Source organism: Schistocerca gregaria, chromosome 4 (genome assembly GCF_023897955.1).
Source record: "Schistocerca gregaria isolate iqSchGreg1 chromosome 4, iqSchGreg1.2, whole genome shotgun sequence".
Classification (NCBI taxonomy): domain Eukaryota; kingdom Metazoa; phylum Arthropoda; class Insecta; order Orthoptera; family Acrididae; genus Schistocerca; species Schistocerca gregaria.
Window position 1 is genome coordinate 570,441,016 of NC_064923.1, and position 15,341 is coordinate 570,456,356.

At 40.2% G+C, this 15,341-nt stretch overlaps 1 protein-coding gene across 1 annotated transcript in view; it reads right to left on the minus strand.

Moving 5' to 3' along the window:
- LOC126365967 (NF-X1-type zinc finger protein NFXL1) overlaps window positions 1–15,341 on the minus strand; it is a 103,524-nt gene that overhangs the window by 57,968 nt on the left and 30,215 nt on the right. The window contains exons 4-5 of the mRNA XM_050008764.1: window positions 12,384–12,562; window positions 9,025–9,287 (exon numbers count right to left, since the gene is read on the minus strand). Coding sequence (XP_049864721.1) covers window positions 9,025–9,287; window positions 12,384–12,562 — 442 coding nt within the window. The remainder of the gene's footprint in view (window positions 1–9,024; window positions 9,288–12,383; window positions 12,563–15,341) is intronic.

Genomic DNA, 15,341 nt, shown 5'->3' on the forward strand with positions numbered 1-15,341 from the left:
AATTCTCTCTTTGCTGCTTTTGATGTACGACTTCATTTTTCAACACAGTCACCACCAAGTTGGAACATTTCACAAATCATTCAATTCCTCTTCGGCCACGGAGCCATTTAAGAACTACTGTGCGAATGTCCTTATTGCTGGAAAATCTCTTCAACCCCAAACGTTCTTTCATCTTGCCTGAGACAACAAAATTGCTTGGGGGAATATCTTTAACTCCTGATGAGCACTGCCTTGATCACTCTGCTGGCACCATTTCATCATGGCTGGATATGACATTGCATTTGGTCCACATACTGCCACAATTTCAAGGGGAATCTGAGTGCAACTGAGATGTTATTACCACAAGAATTGAACTGTCCTCTGCACTTCAACTCTGGAGTATACTTGCAGTGGCCACACCACTTCAATTGCACCCTGTAATACACCTGTTACCCATATCACAGCAGAACTGTCTGCAAGGAGCCCGCAACACTGTATTCTCTTCTGACAATGTGCCACTATTGTTGCACAATGGTCCTAGCATGGGATGACAAGCAGGTCTCTACCATTTCTCACAGTCCATGTCAGCACATACTGGTCTAATGCACATTGCACAATGCTTTTTAGGAATGAGTACAGTGGACTGTGATACATGACAAACATACTGTATCTAAAGGAACTGGATGTGACTGGATCATTATTTTTGAAATCAGTAGATCAAAGACACCCAAACTGGTCTAATGTTTAGAGTATTTAATGTTTACTGGCCAGTAGAGTTGAACCAAATGCAGTGCTATGTTATACATTTGTAGACAATAAAGCCTCAGAAACAGAATATTTCTATAACATTATGTTAGCAATAAAGGTAGTAAGCAGCAATTTTCCTAGTAGAATCACAGTTTTTGCTGCAAGTCTTACAGAAAGATAGCTAAAAATCAAGAGAGAGTTGAACAAACTGTTTTCAGCAAAAACAAGTCTACTGAAACAGTTGTCTTAAATGTAGAAGAGAAGTTCTGGCAAAAATGTAAATGATTAAGGAGAAAAGAAGACCACTCAGAGAATAGAAGCAGCATTGAGTCATTGGCAGGCACACACAAGAGAGAAAGGAAACTTGATAGCTTTTGGAATAACTCCTTTGTTGAGCTAGAATACCGTGCTAACTGTAAAGACAATGTCAGGATTGCATTTTACAGGTGGACTAGGATGGGGTGGGGGCAGGGTGGGGTTGGGTTGGTAGAGTGGGAGAGAGGGTGCAGGCAACAACAGGGGTTCAGGATGGGTAGCTAGTGGCTTGGGAACAGGCAGCAAATTTGTTGACTTGGAATGCGAGAGGGAGGGGTGGCAAGTGCACAGTCTAGGCATGTGATGGTTCACTGCTCCAGTCCAGCATGATATTCAGTGATGAGGGCAGCACTCCTTTTACAACTTATTCCTGGGGGTGGTGGGAGGATTAGAAGTGTGTGGGGAGAAGGTACAGGAAACCTGTTTCCAGACTGGGTTGGGGGGGGGGGGGTTATGAGGGTGAGAGGGGGGAGGTATGAGGGTGAGAGGGGGGAGGTATGAGGGTGAGAGGGGGGAGGTATGAGGGTGAGAGGGGGGAGGTATGAGGGTGAGAGGGGGGAGGTATGAGGGTGGGGTGGGGTGGGGGGTGTAGTGACTGCCTGTGAAGGTCATAGTGAATAGTGAGACCTTCACCATACTGAGTAAGGGAGTTCTCGTCACTGCAGACGCACTGTTCACTGGTGGCCAGACTGTAGAGAGCAATTTTTTGGTGTGAAAGGGATGACAGTTGTCGAAATGCAGATACTGCTGGCCGTTAGTGGGTTTAATATAGACATGTGTGGATGGAGCCATCAGAGTGGTGGAAGTCAATATCCAGGAATGTAGCATGTTGGATTGAGGAGGGCAGGTGAAGTGGACGGAGGAGAAGTTGAGGTTCTGGAGGAATGAGGACAGGGTGTCTTGGTCCTGTGCCCAGATCATTAAGATTTTATCACTGAAACTGAACCAGATGAGAGTTTTGGGTTTTGGGAGAATAGGAAGGTTTCCTCTAGGTGGCCCATATAAAGGTTGGCATAAGACAGTGCTATGCATGTGCTCATGGCTGTACTGTGGATTTACTTACATATCTTTCCCTTATAGGAGAAGTATCTAGGAGCTACTCGCATGTGTCATGATACAGTTTGTAAGGTTTATGAGGAAAGAGGTAGTGGATCTGGAGTATGGAGGAACTGGAAGAGGCAGTGTTTGAGAGTAGCTAGGCTGTGGGCATAGGGGATGTTGGTGTACAGGGAGGTGGCCACAACAGCAACAAGTAGGTATCCTGAAGGTTAATCGATGGGGATTGTAGAGTGTTGGTAAGATGCTAGGTTTTGGGCAATACTCCAGTTCAACAAAGAATTTATTTCAAAAGCTAGCAAGTTTTCTTTTACTTTTGTGTGTGCCTGTTGATGACTCGACACTTCTGCTATTCACTGAGTGGTCTCCTTTACTCATGAAACTGTTGTCTTTGATTTCTTGAAATCAGGCCTGAGTGCTACAAACCAAACTGAATTAAACTATGGGCAGTTTCAAGGCCTATCTACAGCATTTGATCCGATCACTTACAATCAGCTGCTTTGTAAATTGTGCAAGTATGGTTCCTATGGAGTTGCCTACAATTGGTTTAAATCATATCTTTGTGGCAGGCAATACATGGCAGAAATATTATACAAAAATAGAAGTTAATTTTCAGGATACAGGGAACTTTGTTATGGTGTACCTCAAAGTTCTGTGTTAGGCCTCTGTTATTTTTGGTTATTACAAATGAGTTACAATATCACTTGTCAATAGCAGGGCCTATGTTGTCTGCAAATCATACTTTGTTTTTTTTTTTTTAATTAAAGTACACAATGAAGCAGATTCACACAAAATCACTCTGTGAAAAGTGAATCAGCAGAAAGATGGTACTGAGGTAACTGCATGGAGGTAAATGAGAAGAAACCAGACTGGGTGAGCTTCAGAGACATAATAACAGAAGTATATAATCGAAGAATACGGGATTGTAGTACTGAATAAACAGCTTACAAAACGTTTCTAGGAGTTTGATTAGATGACAGTTTAATGCAGGAGAAACAAGCTGAACTACTGATTGAGGAAATAGTGTCATGTTTTAAGAATACTTCATGATTACTGTGACACTAATATGGCACCATGTGCATACTATGCAAATGTGGACAGCCTCTTCTGATATGGTGTGATGTTCAACAGAAATGTGTTTCAGAAATCAATCATTTAAAATTAAAAAACAAATGACAAGGTTAATCAGAAAAATTACCAATAGGGAACCATTCAAGAACATCTTTAAAGAATTTAAAATATTGACTCTTTTGGTATCATATTAAAACAGAGATTCCAAGACTTACCAAGCGCGAAAGCGCCGGCAGACAGGCAAAATGAACAAACCACACGAACACACACACAGAATTACTAGCTTTCGCAACCGATGGTTGCTTCTTCAGGAAGCAGGGGGAAAAACGAAAGGAAGTGGGTTTTAAGGTAGAACATAACTATCCTATAAACTCACAACAAACTTCAATCAGTGTGAAATGTATGTGCAGATTACGAATGCCGTCCCACTACAGCTAGACAATTTACTAGAAACAAATGAAATTTTGGGCCTGAACAGGACTTAAACCTTGATTTCCCAATTTATGTGAGCTATCACCTTAGCCACTTCAGCTATGCAAGCATGCTCTGCTTCACCTAGTGCTTACACAATTATGTGCTTCTCGCACAGGGAGAGACTTATTTAGTTTTTTCATCAGATTGCCTTCAGTTTGGCATGAAGTACTTCAGTGCACTGTCCGTATTTGATAGTGTCTGTAAAGTTTGATGCAATGTTCCTTCAGATATGTGTGTGCACATCCAAAGGAACAGACACTACCGATGATACATTGCCATATTAAATCATGAAATGTATTTGTAAATTGTGAACTGGGAAATATTTAAGTATAGGTCTGCCTGAGAAGCGGACTTGGCTAGCCAAAGCAGTCACTGCAATTGCTTCTACAAAGCAGGAAATCCCAGTTTGAGTCCTCGTCCTGTACAAATTTTCATGTTTCCAGTAAATTGTGTAGTAGTTGTGGTATCATATTCCCAATCTGTGAATACATTTCATGATTTAATAGGGCTATAAATCATCAGCAGTGTCTATTCCTTTGGAGGACATGCATGCAAGTCTAAAGAAACATTGCACTGAACTTTACAGACCCTCTCAAGTACAGACACTGCACTAATGTATTCAATGGATTGCTTGCAGAAACAAATAAAATAAAAACATTAGGTAAATTATTTTTAATCTACAAATGTAGAAAAATAATATGCATACAATATTTACAGACTGATCACTGAAGTTGCTTTGTAAAGAAAAGCAGATGAGTCTGGTGTAAAACACTTAAACTGCAGTATGTTTAAGATGGAGAACTGTTCTTGTACGCAATTAAGACAAAAATTTGCTTCCATGTTATATTATAAGAGAGTAAAATTAAGGAACTGAAAGGAATGCTGATGTCAGATATGAGAAAAAATTGCCTGGGAGGTGCAAGCTTAAGGGATGGGCCAGTCTACAGGTCAGCAAGCAGACAGGAGTTGTAACGGATCACCTGTGGTGAGCGACACCTGATCCCCACCAACCTGATGCAGTAACAAAATAAATAATATCTTCTAGCTGAGTGGAAGGGAGACCTATAATACTATGAGTGGAAACACTAAGATGTAATGAACACCAGTAGACCCAACAATAGTATAACAAGGTGAGAGCAATTAACAGCTTTGCATGTGGGTGCAGTTGAGAGTCCCCTGGCACTCAGCATGTGGTGAGGGGCATTCCTCCCAGAATTGCCCCATCTCCCGTCCCAAATAGTCAGTGTTGAAGACGGTAATAGAATCCACTCTCATGGAGCAAGCATATAAGCGTATTCAATTATTCTTTCATCATCGCCTTGTACTGAGAAGGAAGCCTTGCAGTCATTGGTATGCTGTACGAAGGGGTACTCCTAAGAAAGTAAAGCAGTATACCACAGAAAAAGAACTAACCATGTCATGAAAATAATTGAAAATAGAGTTATAGAGGTATGACCAGAGCTGCTGGTGGAGGATGAGGGCTCAGAACCCCCTTGGCTCACCATGCAACAGGAGATGCTCCATGCTCAACCCCACTCCGAAAGCAGTTTAAAACGTTAATTTGAGAATAAACACTTTCTTGAAAGAAACAAAGACTGTCTGCACATCAACCACCAATACTAGAGGTAAATAATCCAGACAACCATACTTGGCCTGGAGAGAGAGGAGGAGGGGATATCCCACCATGATGAGAGCTACTTTCTATACGGGGCTGTAACCACACTGTACAGGTGGCTCACTTTAGATAAAATTGTGTGTTAATGTGGTACGATCGATGAGGAGGTGACATAGGACAGTTGATTCCATCCAGTAGGAATGGAAGAAGGAATTCCATACAGCTATAGTTGATTAGAGGAAGCAGTAGCCTATCAGATGACATTCCGTCTTGGAGTGAGTACAGGCCTATCTACTTCAGAAAATCTGCACTCAGGATTCCTCGACTTGTGCCATAGGGTGGTGGGGTTTCGAGTTCCTCTGGGTAGGTCAGGAGTTCACTACACACAGCAGGCGGCTACACGAATAGCAGGGCTTGTGTGGCGTGGACTGAGCAGTTTTTTTTTAGGTTAGATGGCCTCAGGCAAGTACAGAAAGGGCAACAGCCTCAAAGGGTGCGGGGCAAAGTCAGGACATGCAGGGACCAAGCAACAATCGGTATTGTAATTGTAAACTATCGAAGCTGTGTTGGTAAAGTACCGGAACTTCAAGTGCTGATAGAAAGCACCGAAGCTGAAATCGTTATAGGTACGGAAAGCTGGCTGAAGCCAGAGAGAAATTCTGCCAAAATTTTTACAAAAGCACAGATGGTGTTTAGAAAGAATAGATTGCATGCAACCGGTGGTGGCGTGCTTGTCGCCGTTAGTAGTAGTTTATCCTGTAGTGAAATAGAAGCAGATAGTTCCTGTGAATTATTATGGGTGGAGGTTATACTCAACAACCGAGCTACGTTAATAATTGGCTCCTTTTACCGACCTCCAGACTCAGCAGCATCAGTGGCAGAACAACTGAGAGAAAATCTGGAATACATTTCACATCAATTTTCTCAGCATGTTATGGTCTTAGGTGGAGATTTCAATTTACGGAAGGTTCCAAATGACTGGAAAAGAGCACAGATAGTTCCAGTTTTCAAGAAGGGTCGTCAAGCAGATGCGCAAAACTATAGGCCTATATCTTTAACATCGATCTGTTGTAGAATTTTATCATATCATTTCTGGAAACTCAAAATCTACTCTGTAGGAATCAACATGGATTCCAGAAACAGTGATCGTGTGAGACCCAACTCGCTTTATTTGTTCATGGGACCCGCTTTATTTGTTCATGGGACCCAGAAAATATTAGATACAGGCTCCCAGGTAGACGCCATTTTCCTTGACTTCCGGAAGGCATTTGATACAGTTCCGCACTGTTGACTGATAAACAAAGTAAGAGACTACGGAATATCAGACCAGCTGTGTGGCTGGATTGAAGAGATTTAGCAAACAGAACACAGCTTATTGTTCTCAATGGAGAGACGTCTACAGAGGTTGAAGTAACCTCTGGCGTGCCACAGGAGATTGTTATGGGGCCATTGCTTTTCACAATATAGTAGATAGTGTCGGAAGTTCCATGCGGCTTTTCGTGGGTGATGCTGTAGTATACAGAGAAGTTGCAGCATTAGAAAATTGCAGCGAAATGCAGGAAGATCTGCAGCGGATAGGCACCTGGTGCAGGGAATGGCAAATGACCCTTAACCTAGACAAATGTAATGTACTGTGAATACATAGAAAGAAGGATCCTTTATTGTATGATTATATGATAGCAGAACAAACACTGGTAGCAGTTACTTCTGTAAAATATCTGGGAGTATGCGTACGGAATGATTTGAAGTGGAATGATCATATAAAATTAATTGTTGGTACGGCGGGTGCCACGTTGAGATTTATTGGGAGAGTCCTTAGAAAATGTAGTCCATCAACAAAGGAGGTGGCTTCCAAAACACTCGTTCGACCTATACCTGAGTATTGCTTATCAGTGTGGGATCCGTACCAGCTCAGGTTGACAGAGGAGAGAGAGAAGATCAAAAGAAGGGCGGTGCGTTTCGTCACAGGGTTATTTGGTAAGCGTGATAGCATTACGGAGATGTTTAGCAAACTCAAGTGGCAGACTCTGCAAGAGAGGCGCTCTGCATCGCGGTGTAGCTTGTTGTCCAGGTTTTGAGAGGGCGCGTTTCTGGATGAGGTATTGAAAATATTGCTTCCCCCTACTTATACCTCCCGAGGAGATCACGAATGTAAAATTAGAGAGATTCGAGCGTGCACAGAGGCTTTCCGGCAGCCGTTCTTCCCATGAACCATACACGACTGGAACAAGAAAGGGAGGTAATAACAGTGGCACGTTAAGTGCCCTCTGCCACACACCGTTGGGTGGCTTGCGGAGTATAGATGTAGGATTGTCAAAGTGAAAGTTGGGTGAAATGGTCCCTTGGATTCCCATGACAAATGGGACCCAAAATAAGAAAATTCAGCAGGTAGTACAGCAGGGCCATCACTGTAAATGACAGGAGCACACGGATCCACCAGAAGCACCAAAAGTAGCAGATGATGAAGGGTCTTGGTGGCGAAAAACATCAGGTCCTTGAAGTAGATTGGTCCTAATTCATGATTTACGTACCAACCAAGGAGGAGTACACAGGACTAGACAGGGAGCACACTGTAAGGGGATAGGCAGCGGTCGCGATGTGTTTTCGAACTGGCAAAACGACTCAAGGGTGGATGTCAGCATGTCTTTATGAGTACAGCCTCAGTCTTAGTATGACACATTATATACTGAAATACTCCTTTCGTTTGCATTTTGCAGATTCTGTTGCATGGTGCAAAATCTCACTTGCAACTGCAACTGGAAGTCTGATGCCAAAACAAAGAAAATATTGTTACAAGTAATTCACAAAAAGCTTTTTCTTGCTTCAACCTGTATGGTAAAGAGCTGGATGCGCTGACAAATGAGATCTGAACGGAAGTCTTAGAACATTCTCAAATTTGACAGGTGCATACGATGAATATTTTCTCAAGAAAACATAGAAGTCTTTCAAAGCAAAAAATTAAATACTCTAATGGGCAAGGAGAATTATTTTACAATCAAATTAATTTTGGAAACATATGGCACATAATCATTATTTGTCACTCCACCTGGAAACATGATTTATCTGCAATATATTTCGTGCACAGCAGGGCACGTGCACTCACATTATGCCAGTTATGAAACATTTACAATAGTTTGCTTTTAGAGCAGAAAGAAAAATCTAGAACTCAACATAGCAAAATTCTGTGAGTCAATGTGCGGGCAACTGCATTATCCTAGAAACAACACAAGGACGAAATATAAGTGTGAAGGACAAATGTAGTTTCAGTGTATTAAGCTTGACTTAATAAACAGATCTATGCTATGCATAGACAGCTGCCCTTCAGTATCATTCACACTGAACTAAAAAGTAGAATGATTTCATGGAATAAACAGAAAATCAACATGCAAATTGTGTTTACTGACCAGCTGTTATTAGTTGTAGCAACACTGTATGATGAAGGATGAATTGATTTGAGGCAGTGGAAACAGATATACATGACCTCAAGCTGCTTAGTATCACAAGGAAACAGAGGGAAGGAGATTAAGATTTTAACATCTTGTTGACAATGAGGCGATTTGAGACAGATCGCAAGCTGACACTGGTGAAGAATGGGAAGGGAACCGGGTCTGTGTTTTTCAGTGGAACCATCTCACAATTTGCCTCATGTGATTTAGAGAAACCACAAAAAATCTAAACTTGAATGTGAGTACAGCGTCGCACCACTGAGAACCTGTGCCTAGTTCCCTGACACCAACTAGACTAAGTATAACTATGTTACCACAAACCTTGTCACAGTGCCACACTGGATCAGCACACTGCCGTATCTGTGAGGCTGCCCCACACACGCAATGCTGCTTGCTCGTGCGAGGACAGGGAGAGCAGTCCCCAGGGTGACACTGCTCTGGGCACTCATGCCGCCCGCAGCTCAACTTGCGTCCACATACACTGCCGCATGACCATTCCTTTTTGCAGCAACGCTGTGGCCGGGGTGGTTGTTTCCCACAATAACAGGTGCTGCGTACCATTTTGGGACAAGGTGGACACGGTCCTGCAAATAATTTAACAAATATTCGAAGTTTCTCAGACACAGATTATATACCAATAATGGAAATGGCAATTGCTAGAATTATTACAATATGTAATATACAATATAAAAAGTGAGTTACTGGATAAGAGTAACGCTGGTAATCTTGCTAAAAAATATATAAAACTCCCAAAAGAAGAAGTCGAGGTAACAAATGGGTAAAGAAGTAGATATTGAGTATTTTAAAACAAACAGATTTTAAGCAAGTGGAAAAGTGTTCTTGTACAAGTGCACTGCAGTTTGTAAACATCTATCCTGACCTTCTTGCTAGGGAAATGTTGAGTCAAAGAATATTAAATCTTTTATTATATATTTAACAGAAGTTTTATTCAAAGAATCTTTCCTGCTTTAGAAGGAATATCATGCAAAGTGTGAAGCCCATATGTTAGTACACATGAAAAATCATCTCAAAAATGCCAACTATATAATTTTGCCATTGAGTTGTATGATTTGTTTGATTGCGCACTGCTTTTGGAAGTCATTCTATTGTGCTTTTTCTTCAGTTCATCCTCAAATCAACCACTTAGGTTCCTAAATCAAAAAAGTTAATTTAATTGAGAAAAAACAAAATTTATTACAAGGATATAACGGCTCGACAGAGCTTACCTTCAGGAGATGCAATTCCAAGTATAAACACGAATAAAAATTTTTAATACTATTTTTCAGTCTAATTTCACTCAAAGTAATACTGTAAGTGCTTTCATTGGCATTATTTTGAGTTTCACCTTCTGAAGGTAGGTAGCAAAATTTGATATGTTCCTAAAACTGTTTAACCCCTGATAAATGGTCAGCTCGGGATAGCAAGTGCCCAATTCGTTAATGTGCCAATTACTCCTTCCCAAGTTCCATTACGCAAAATTCTTAGCATGTTTTATAATTTAAAATTATTGAATTAATGGACTTCAGGAAAGTGTGCTACATATTTCTGGAGACATTATTTGTCACATTAAAGGCCTTACCACTAGCTCACTACACTGACATAGACAGATTTCTTCTTCTTGTTCTTCTTCTTCTTCTTCACTGCCTCATCAAGGACAACATGGTTAACTTAATTTTTTAGAGCAATTTCACTTAAGTATCTAGCAATTTGGTCCATATGAAGGTGTCGATACAGAAAAGTACTAACCTCCAGTTCGTAATGATTAGTCTGATAATTTAATCTGTTGTGTTTTTGTTGCACCACATGCCAGTAACAAGTACAATATTTATCCAAGTATAAGACAATCCTGAATATATGATGATATCTCATTTTGTAGGAGGTTCTTTAAGAAAAAATTATTTTTTAACAAATCTGACTAATCAAAATTACTAACTTTTATAGATGTAAGGTATTTGCCTAAAAGTTAACAATGCATCATATGTGCCCTTTATTCATTGTCTCCTCCCACTCTCTGCCCTGCTCCCCCCCCCCCCCCCCCCCCCCGACGTCCAGTTGATGTGACAAACCATCTCAGCCCAGTTGAGTTGCTGTGCTGCCATAATGTTGATGTACAGAGGTGTGTGTGTGTGTGTGTGTGTGTGTGAAAATTTATTGAGTTGTTACCTTTACTCATTGAACTATCTATGTTTAGGCTTAATTAAACACAAATAAGTGGTATTCTACACTGGAATGTTTGTGGGTATGAGTGCCATAAGCTCTTTTTGCGAAAAAAAAGTATTTTATCATTGCACAAAACTTCATTTTTTTGTCAACAAAATAATTTAGTGAATTCAGATAACTGTGAAACAATAACATACAACTTGTCACACTCTAGCCATTTATTAAATTTCTAAAGTGTAAACATACTGTTCCCACATGTGTGATACATTGTTGTGAAATGAATTCAAGACTATACACATTTGTTCATTAAAGGTGACAGCAAGAATACATATTTCTGTATATTCTTTACCTGACATGCCAGCATCTACTTTGGAGTAAAAAATCAATTATTTTATTTTTTTACTCCCTTAAAAACAGAAGGAGAGGGTAGAGGGTATCGATTAAACGTATTTCCCTGCTTCAGTTGCTATCTGTCTTTCCTCTTTTTCTTCCTCTTCTTCCAGAGTGTCATTCCATTTGTAAATGCTCACAATCATCACTCATCAGTTTCTTATACGAGGAGAGACACCTAATTATTTCTGTACTTTCTGAAATTACATACAGCTTACCTACCAAGCATTTCTAGTTACTGTTTTGCACAACTACAGAAGCACTACAGTTTTCTCTACAAGTCAATTTAAAACTAAGTAAGTTATGCTTTTTCAGGACCTGCAACTTACATCCACTGGAACATGCTTACTTTATTCAACCTTTCGCCTCACTCCACAAATTTTGCCCTCTGCACTTTCCTCCAATACCACATTAATGATTCTTTTGATGCCACAGGGTGTGTTCTATAGCCAATCCCTTCTTTTAGTTGAGTTGTACATAAACTCTCTTCTGTTTATTTTGATCCACTACCTCTTAGTCAGCACCTCAATCTACTCATCTCATCTCCAGCATTCTTCTGTAGCACCAGATTTCAAAAGCTTCTATTCTGTTCTTGTTTGTAGGTTATATCTTGAACGTTTCATGTATGGCTCTACTTCAGACAAATACTTTCAGAAGAGACTTACTAACAATCAAATTTATATTCAACATTACCATATTTCTCTTTTTTGCAACAGCTTTTCTTGCTATTCCCTGTCTACATTTTATATTCCCTTTAATTTTGCTGTTGTAATTAACTGTGAAGGAATATCATCTACTTCACATGCCTTACTTTGACATAAGTCTGTCAATGTTTTGTCATATCCTTCCCACAGTACTGTACTGCTCATGAAAACATCCACTATCTCTTCTCTTTCCACAATCCTCTCGTCAAGTTTCTTTCTTTTATACAGGCCTAAACTCTGAAGGACTCATGTGAAATTGATACATTAAATAAAATTTCAACATTTTACAGGAAATGTTTAACTATTTAAATTAAAAAATATTTTATATGAGTACCAAAAGTAAATGACTGTCACTGTTATGAGTGACATAAACAGATAACAGTGTACAGAAACAGAAACATGTTTATATACTTCCATCTTACTCACCAGGATGACAAAGCAACAAGCAGTCATGCCCACAAAGAGGCTCAAGGGGTCGTCCACAAGTTTCCCCACAAGAATGTGGAAGGAGCCATGGATGAAACGGAGGATCCAGAGTGCGCCCACAAAAACAGTAATACTTTTGCGGTATTGCTTTTTCTTCATACTCATGTCGGCATTTTGGACTGAAAGGAAAGAGACAAGTATTCATCTAGAGTTGTTTCTAAAGGAAGCTAGAAAATTGATTAGTCTGAAAGACTGTAGCGTATTCTGATTTGGTCTCATCGTACTTACCTTCATGAAGCTGGTGTTCCCTTAAAGGGACCTGTGAGTGTCTTAAAGTAGTCATGTGACAGTTTCATATTTCAACAGCAGTTGATGTGTGAAATCTTATGGGACTTAACTGCTAAGGTCATCAGTCCCTAAGCTTACACACTACTTAACCTAAATTACCCTAAGGACAAACACACACACACACTCATGCCCGAGGGAGGACTCGAAACTCCGTTGGGAATAGCTGCATAGTCCATGACTGCAGCGCCTTAAATCACTCGGCTAATTCCGTGCGGCTCAACAGCAGTTGATTAAGCAACGCGTATACGTGTTCAGAAGTACATCAGATAGAAAGAAATTTAACTATTTGTGGGCTCAGGGCAAATGAAAATTGAAATCCTAAGCACAATATTTTACAGTCCAATTAAGCTCATCACTGTATGAGAGATGTGAAAAATTAGGAATACATATGTCCGACACAAACAGATCTTCAAATAGTTCCAAAGTGTACTATTGACCTTACAGATGCACAGTTCAGTTGATCACGCTATGAGCCACACTATCTAGGTGTGAGGTGTGTGTGTGTGTGTGTGTGTGTGTGTGTGTGTGTGTGTGTGTGTGTGTGTGTGAGTGTGTGAGAGTGTGTGAGAGAGAGAGAGAGAGAGAGAGAGAGAATATTTAACCGGAAAGGCAAGTGGTGCATCAATGAAAAACTAATGATACATAGATCTGTTGCAAGTATGTAGTTGCCTTTCCTCATTTTGGTTTATTAACAGATCTGAAAATTTCCGTTACTATAACAAAAGTTGTTAATCTTTCCATAAAAATCCAGGTTGCACACAAAAACTTCAGGAATGAGATAGAGGGCACAGAGTCCAATAAATTTGAACAGGTAACCTTTGATGAATCACCTTGTTTTCCTGTTGACAATGTACTGTTTTGCATCCAATGCACATAGAACTACAGTGACTGATGGCAGAACTAAGTAGCCTATGTTTCACTGTAGGTCTGAAAAATACGTTAGATTAAACTAAAATAATGTATAATGGCGAAAATAAAATAGTACAAATTAACAACAAAGCATTAGAATTAGTTGTTATAGCAGTTTAATACAACAACTATACGGACAACAAAAGAAATAAATGGCTTGGAGTTCTCTTCGTAAACTAAACAGTTTCCAAATGGAAGATTACAATGTTTCTGAAACGGAAAATTCTGCAATCAGTGTGTACTGCCTATTTTGAATTAATAGGAGTGACATATGGACTTGTAATTTGAGAATCACTCGAACACTGAGGGTTGCAATGAAGAAGAGCATCTTAGGAGTGATTCAAGAAAAAAGAGAACTAGTAAAAGGATCAGGGGACAGACTAGTGTGGAAAATATACGACGGGAATACCACAATTGATGCAACACATTTTTCTTTCACAGCCAATTTCAATTGAAAAAAATGTGGAATTTGTTGTAGGACATCGCAGAATATTGCCACTTCACCCCCTTCAGTTTCATGAATTTCTGATAGGTGGTGGTGGTGATGGTATATGAAGCCTTTAAAATGACATCTATAATGGATGTGAGTTCCAAGCAGAGAGCTATCATTGAGTTTCTTTTAGCAGAAAACCAGAGCATTGCAGACATTCGTAGGTGCTTGCAGAAAGTCTACAGAGATCTGGCAATGAACAAACGCATGCTGAGACATTGGTATAGGAAGTCTGTCATCATCGCAGAACGGTCATGCAAACCTGCCCAATTTCCCGCACACCAACCGGCCACACACAGCTGTAATCATTGCAATGTTGGAACATGCAGGTGATCGACGGATTACAATCACCTTACTGCACAATTGTACGTCTCTGTTGATAGTGCTGACACTCTAATCCACCAGTTAGGGTACTCAAAAGAGTGTGCCCACTGGGTTCCTCGTTATCTAATAGAAGACCATAAAGAGCAAATATGGACTATCTGTGAGAAATTGTTTGCATGTTCTGAGGCTGATGATCACAATTTTTTCTCGAACATCGCCACAATGTTTCTCCACTTCAAACCAGATACAAAATGGCAATCCATAGAGTGGCACCACACCACCTCTCCTCTGAAGAAAAAGTCCAAAGCTGCACACTCAACCGATAAACTCATGGTGATGGTCTTCTGGGACTCTGAAGGAATTTTTCTGTTTGACTTCCTCTCTCATGATGCAACTATCAACTTGGAAGGAAATTGAAAAAATGACTTCAACGTGTTTATTGTCATAAAAATGCAAACTTCTCTTCTCCATGACAACGTAATGCCTCATACAAGTCTGTGCACCTGAAAGCAGCTCATAAAACTGCACTGGACTGTTCTTCACCATCCACCCTACAGCCCAGATCTCACGTGTTCCAATTTCGATCTGTTTGGCCCAAAGAAGGATGCATTCCACAGGAAGCAGTACATGGATTATAGGGAAATTATTGATGCAGCAAAATGTTGGCTCCAACATCAACCACACAATCATACAGGTCCTCCCAGTAAGGTGGTGTAAGGCTGTTGCACTGAACAGAGATTATGTTGAAAACTAGGATTTTGTAGCCAGACGAGTGGGGCATGATATAGTGTATTGGAATTATGGATAAAACCAATCTGTTTTCAGAAAATAAATGTGTTGCATTACTTATTGAACACCCTTCGTAATTACGACAGTATAATGGAGGT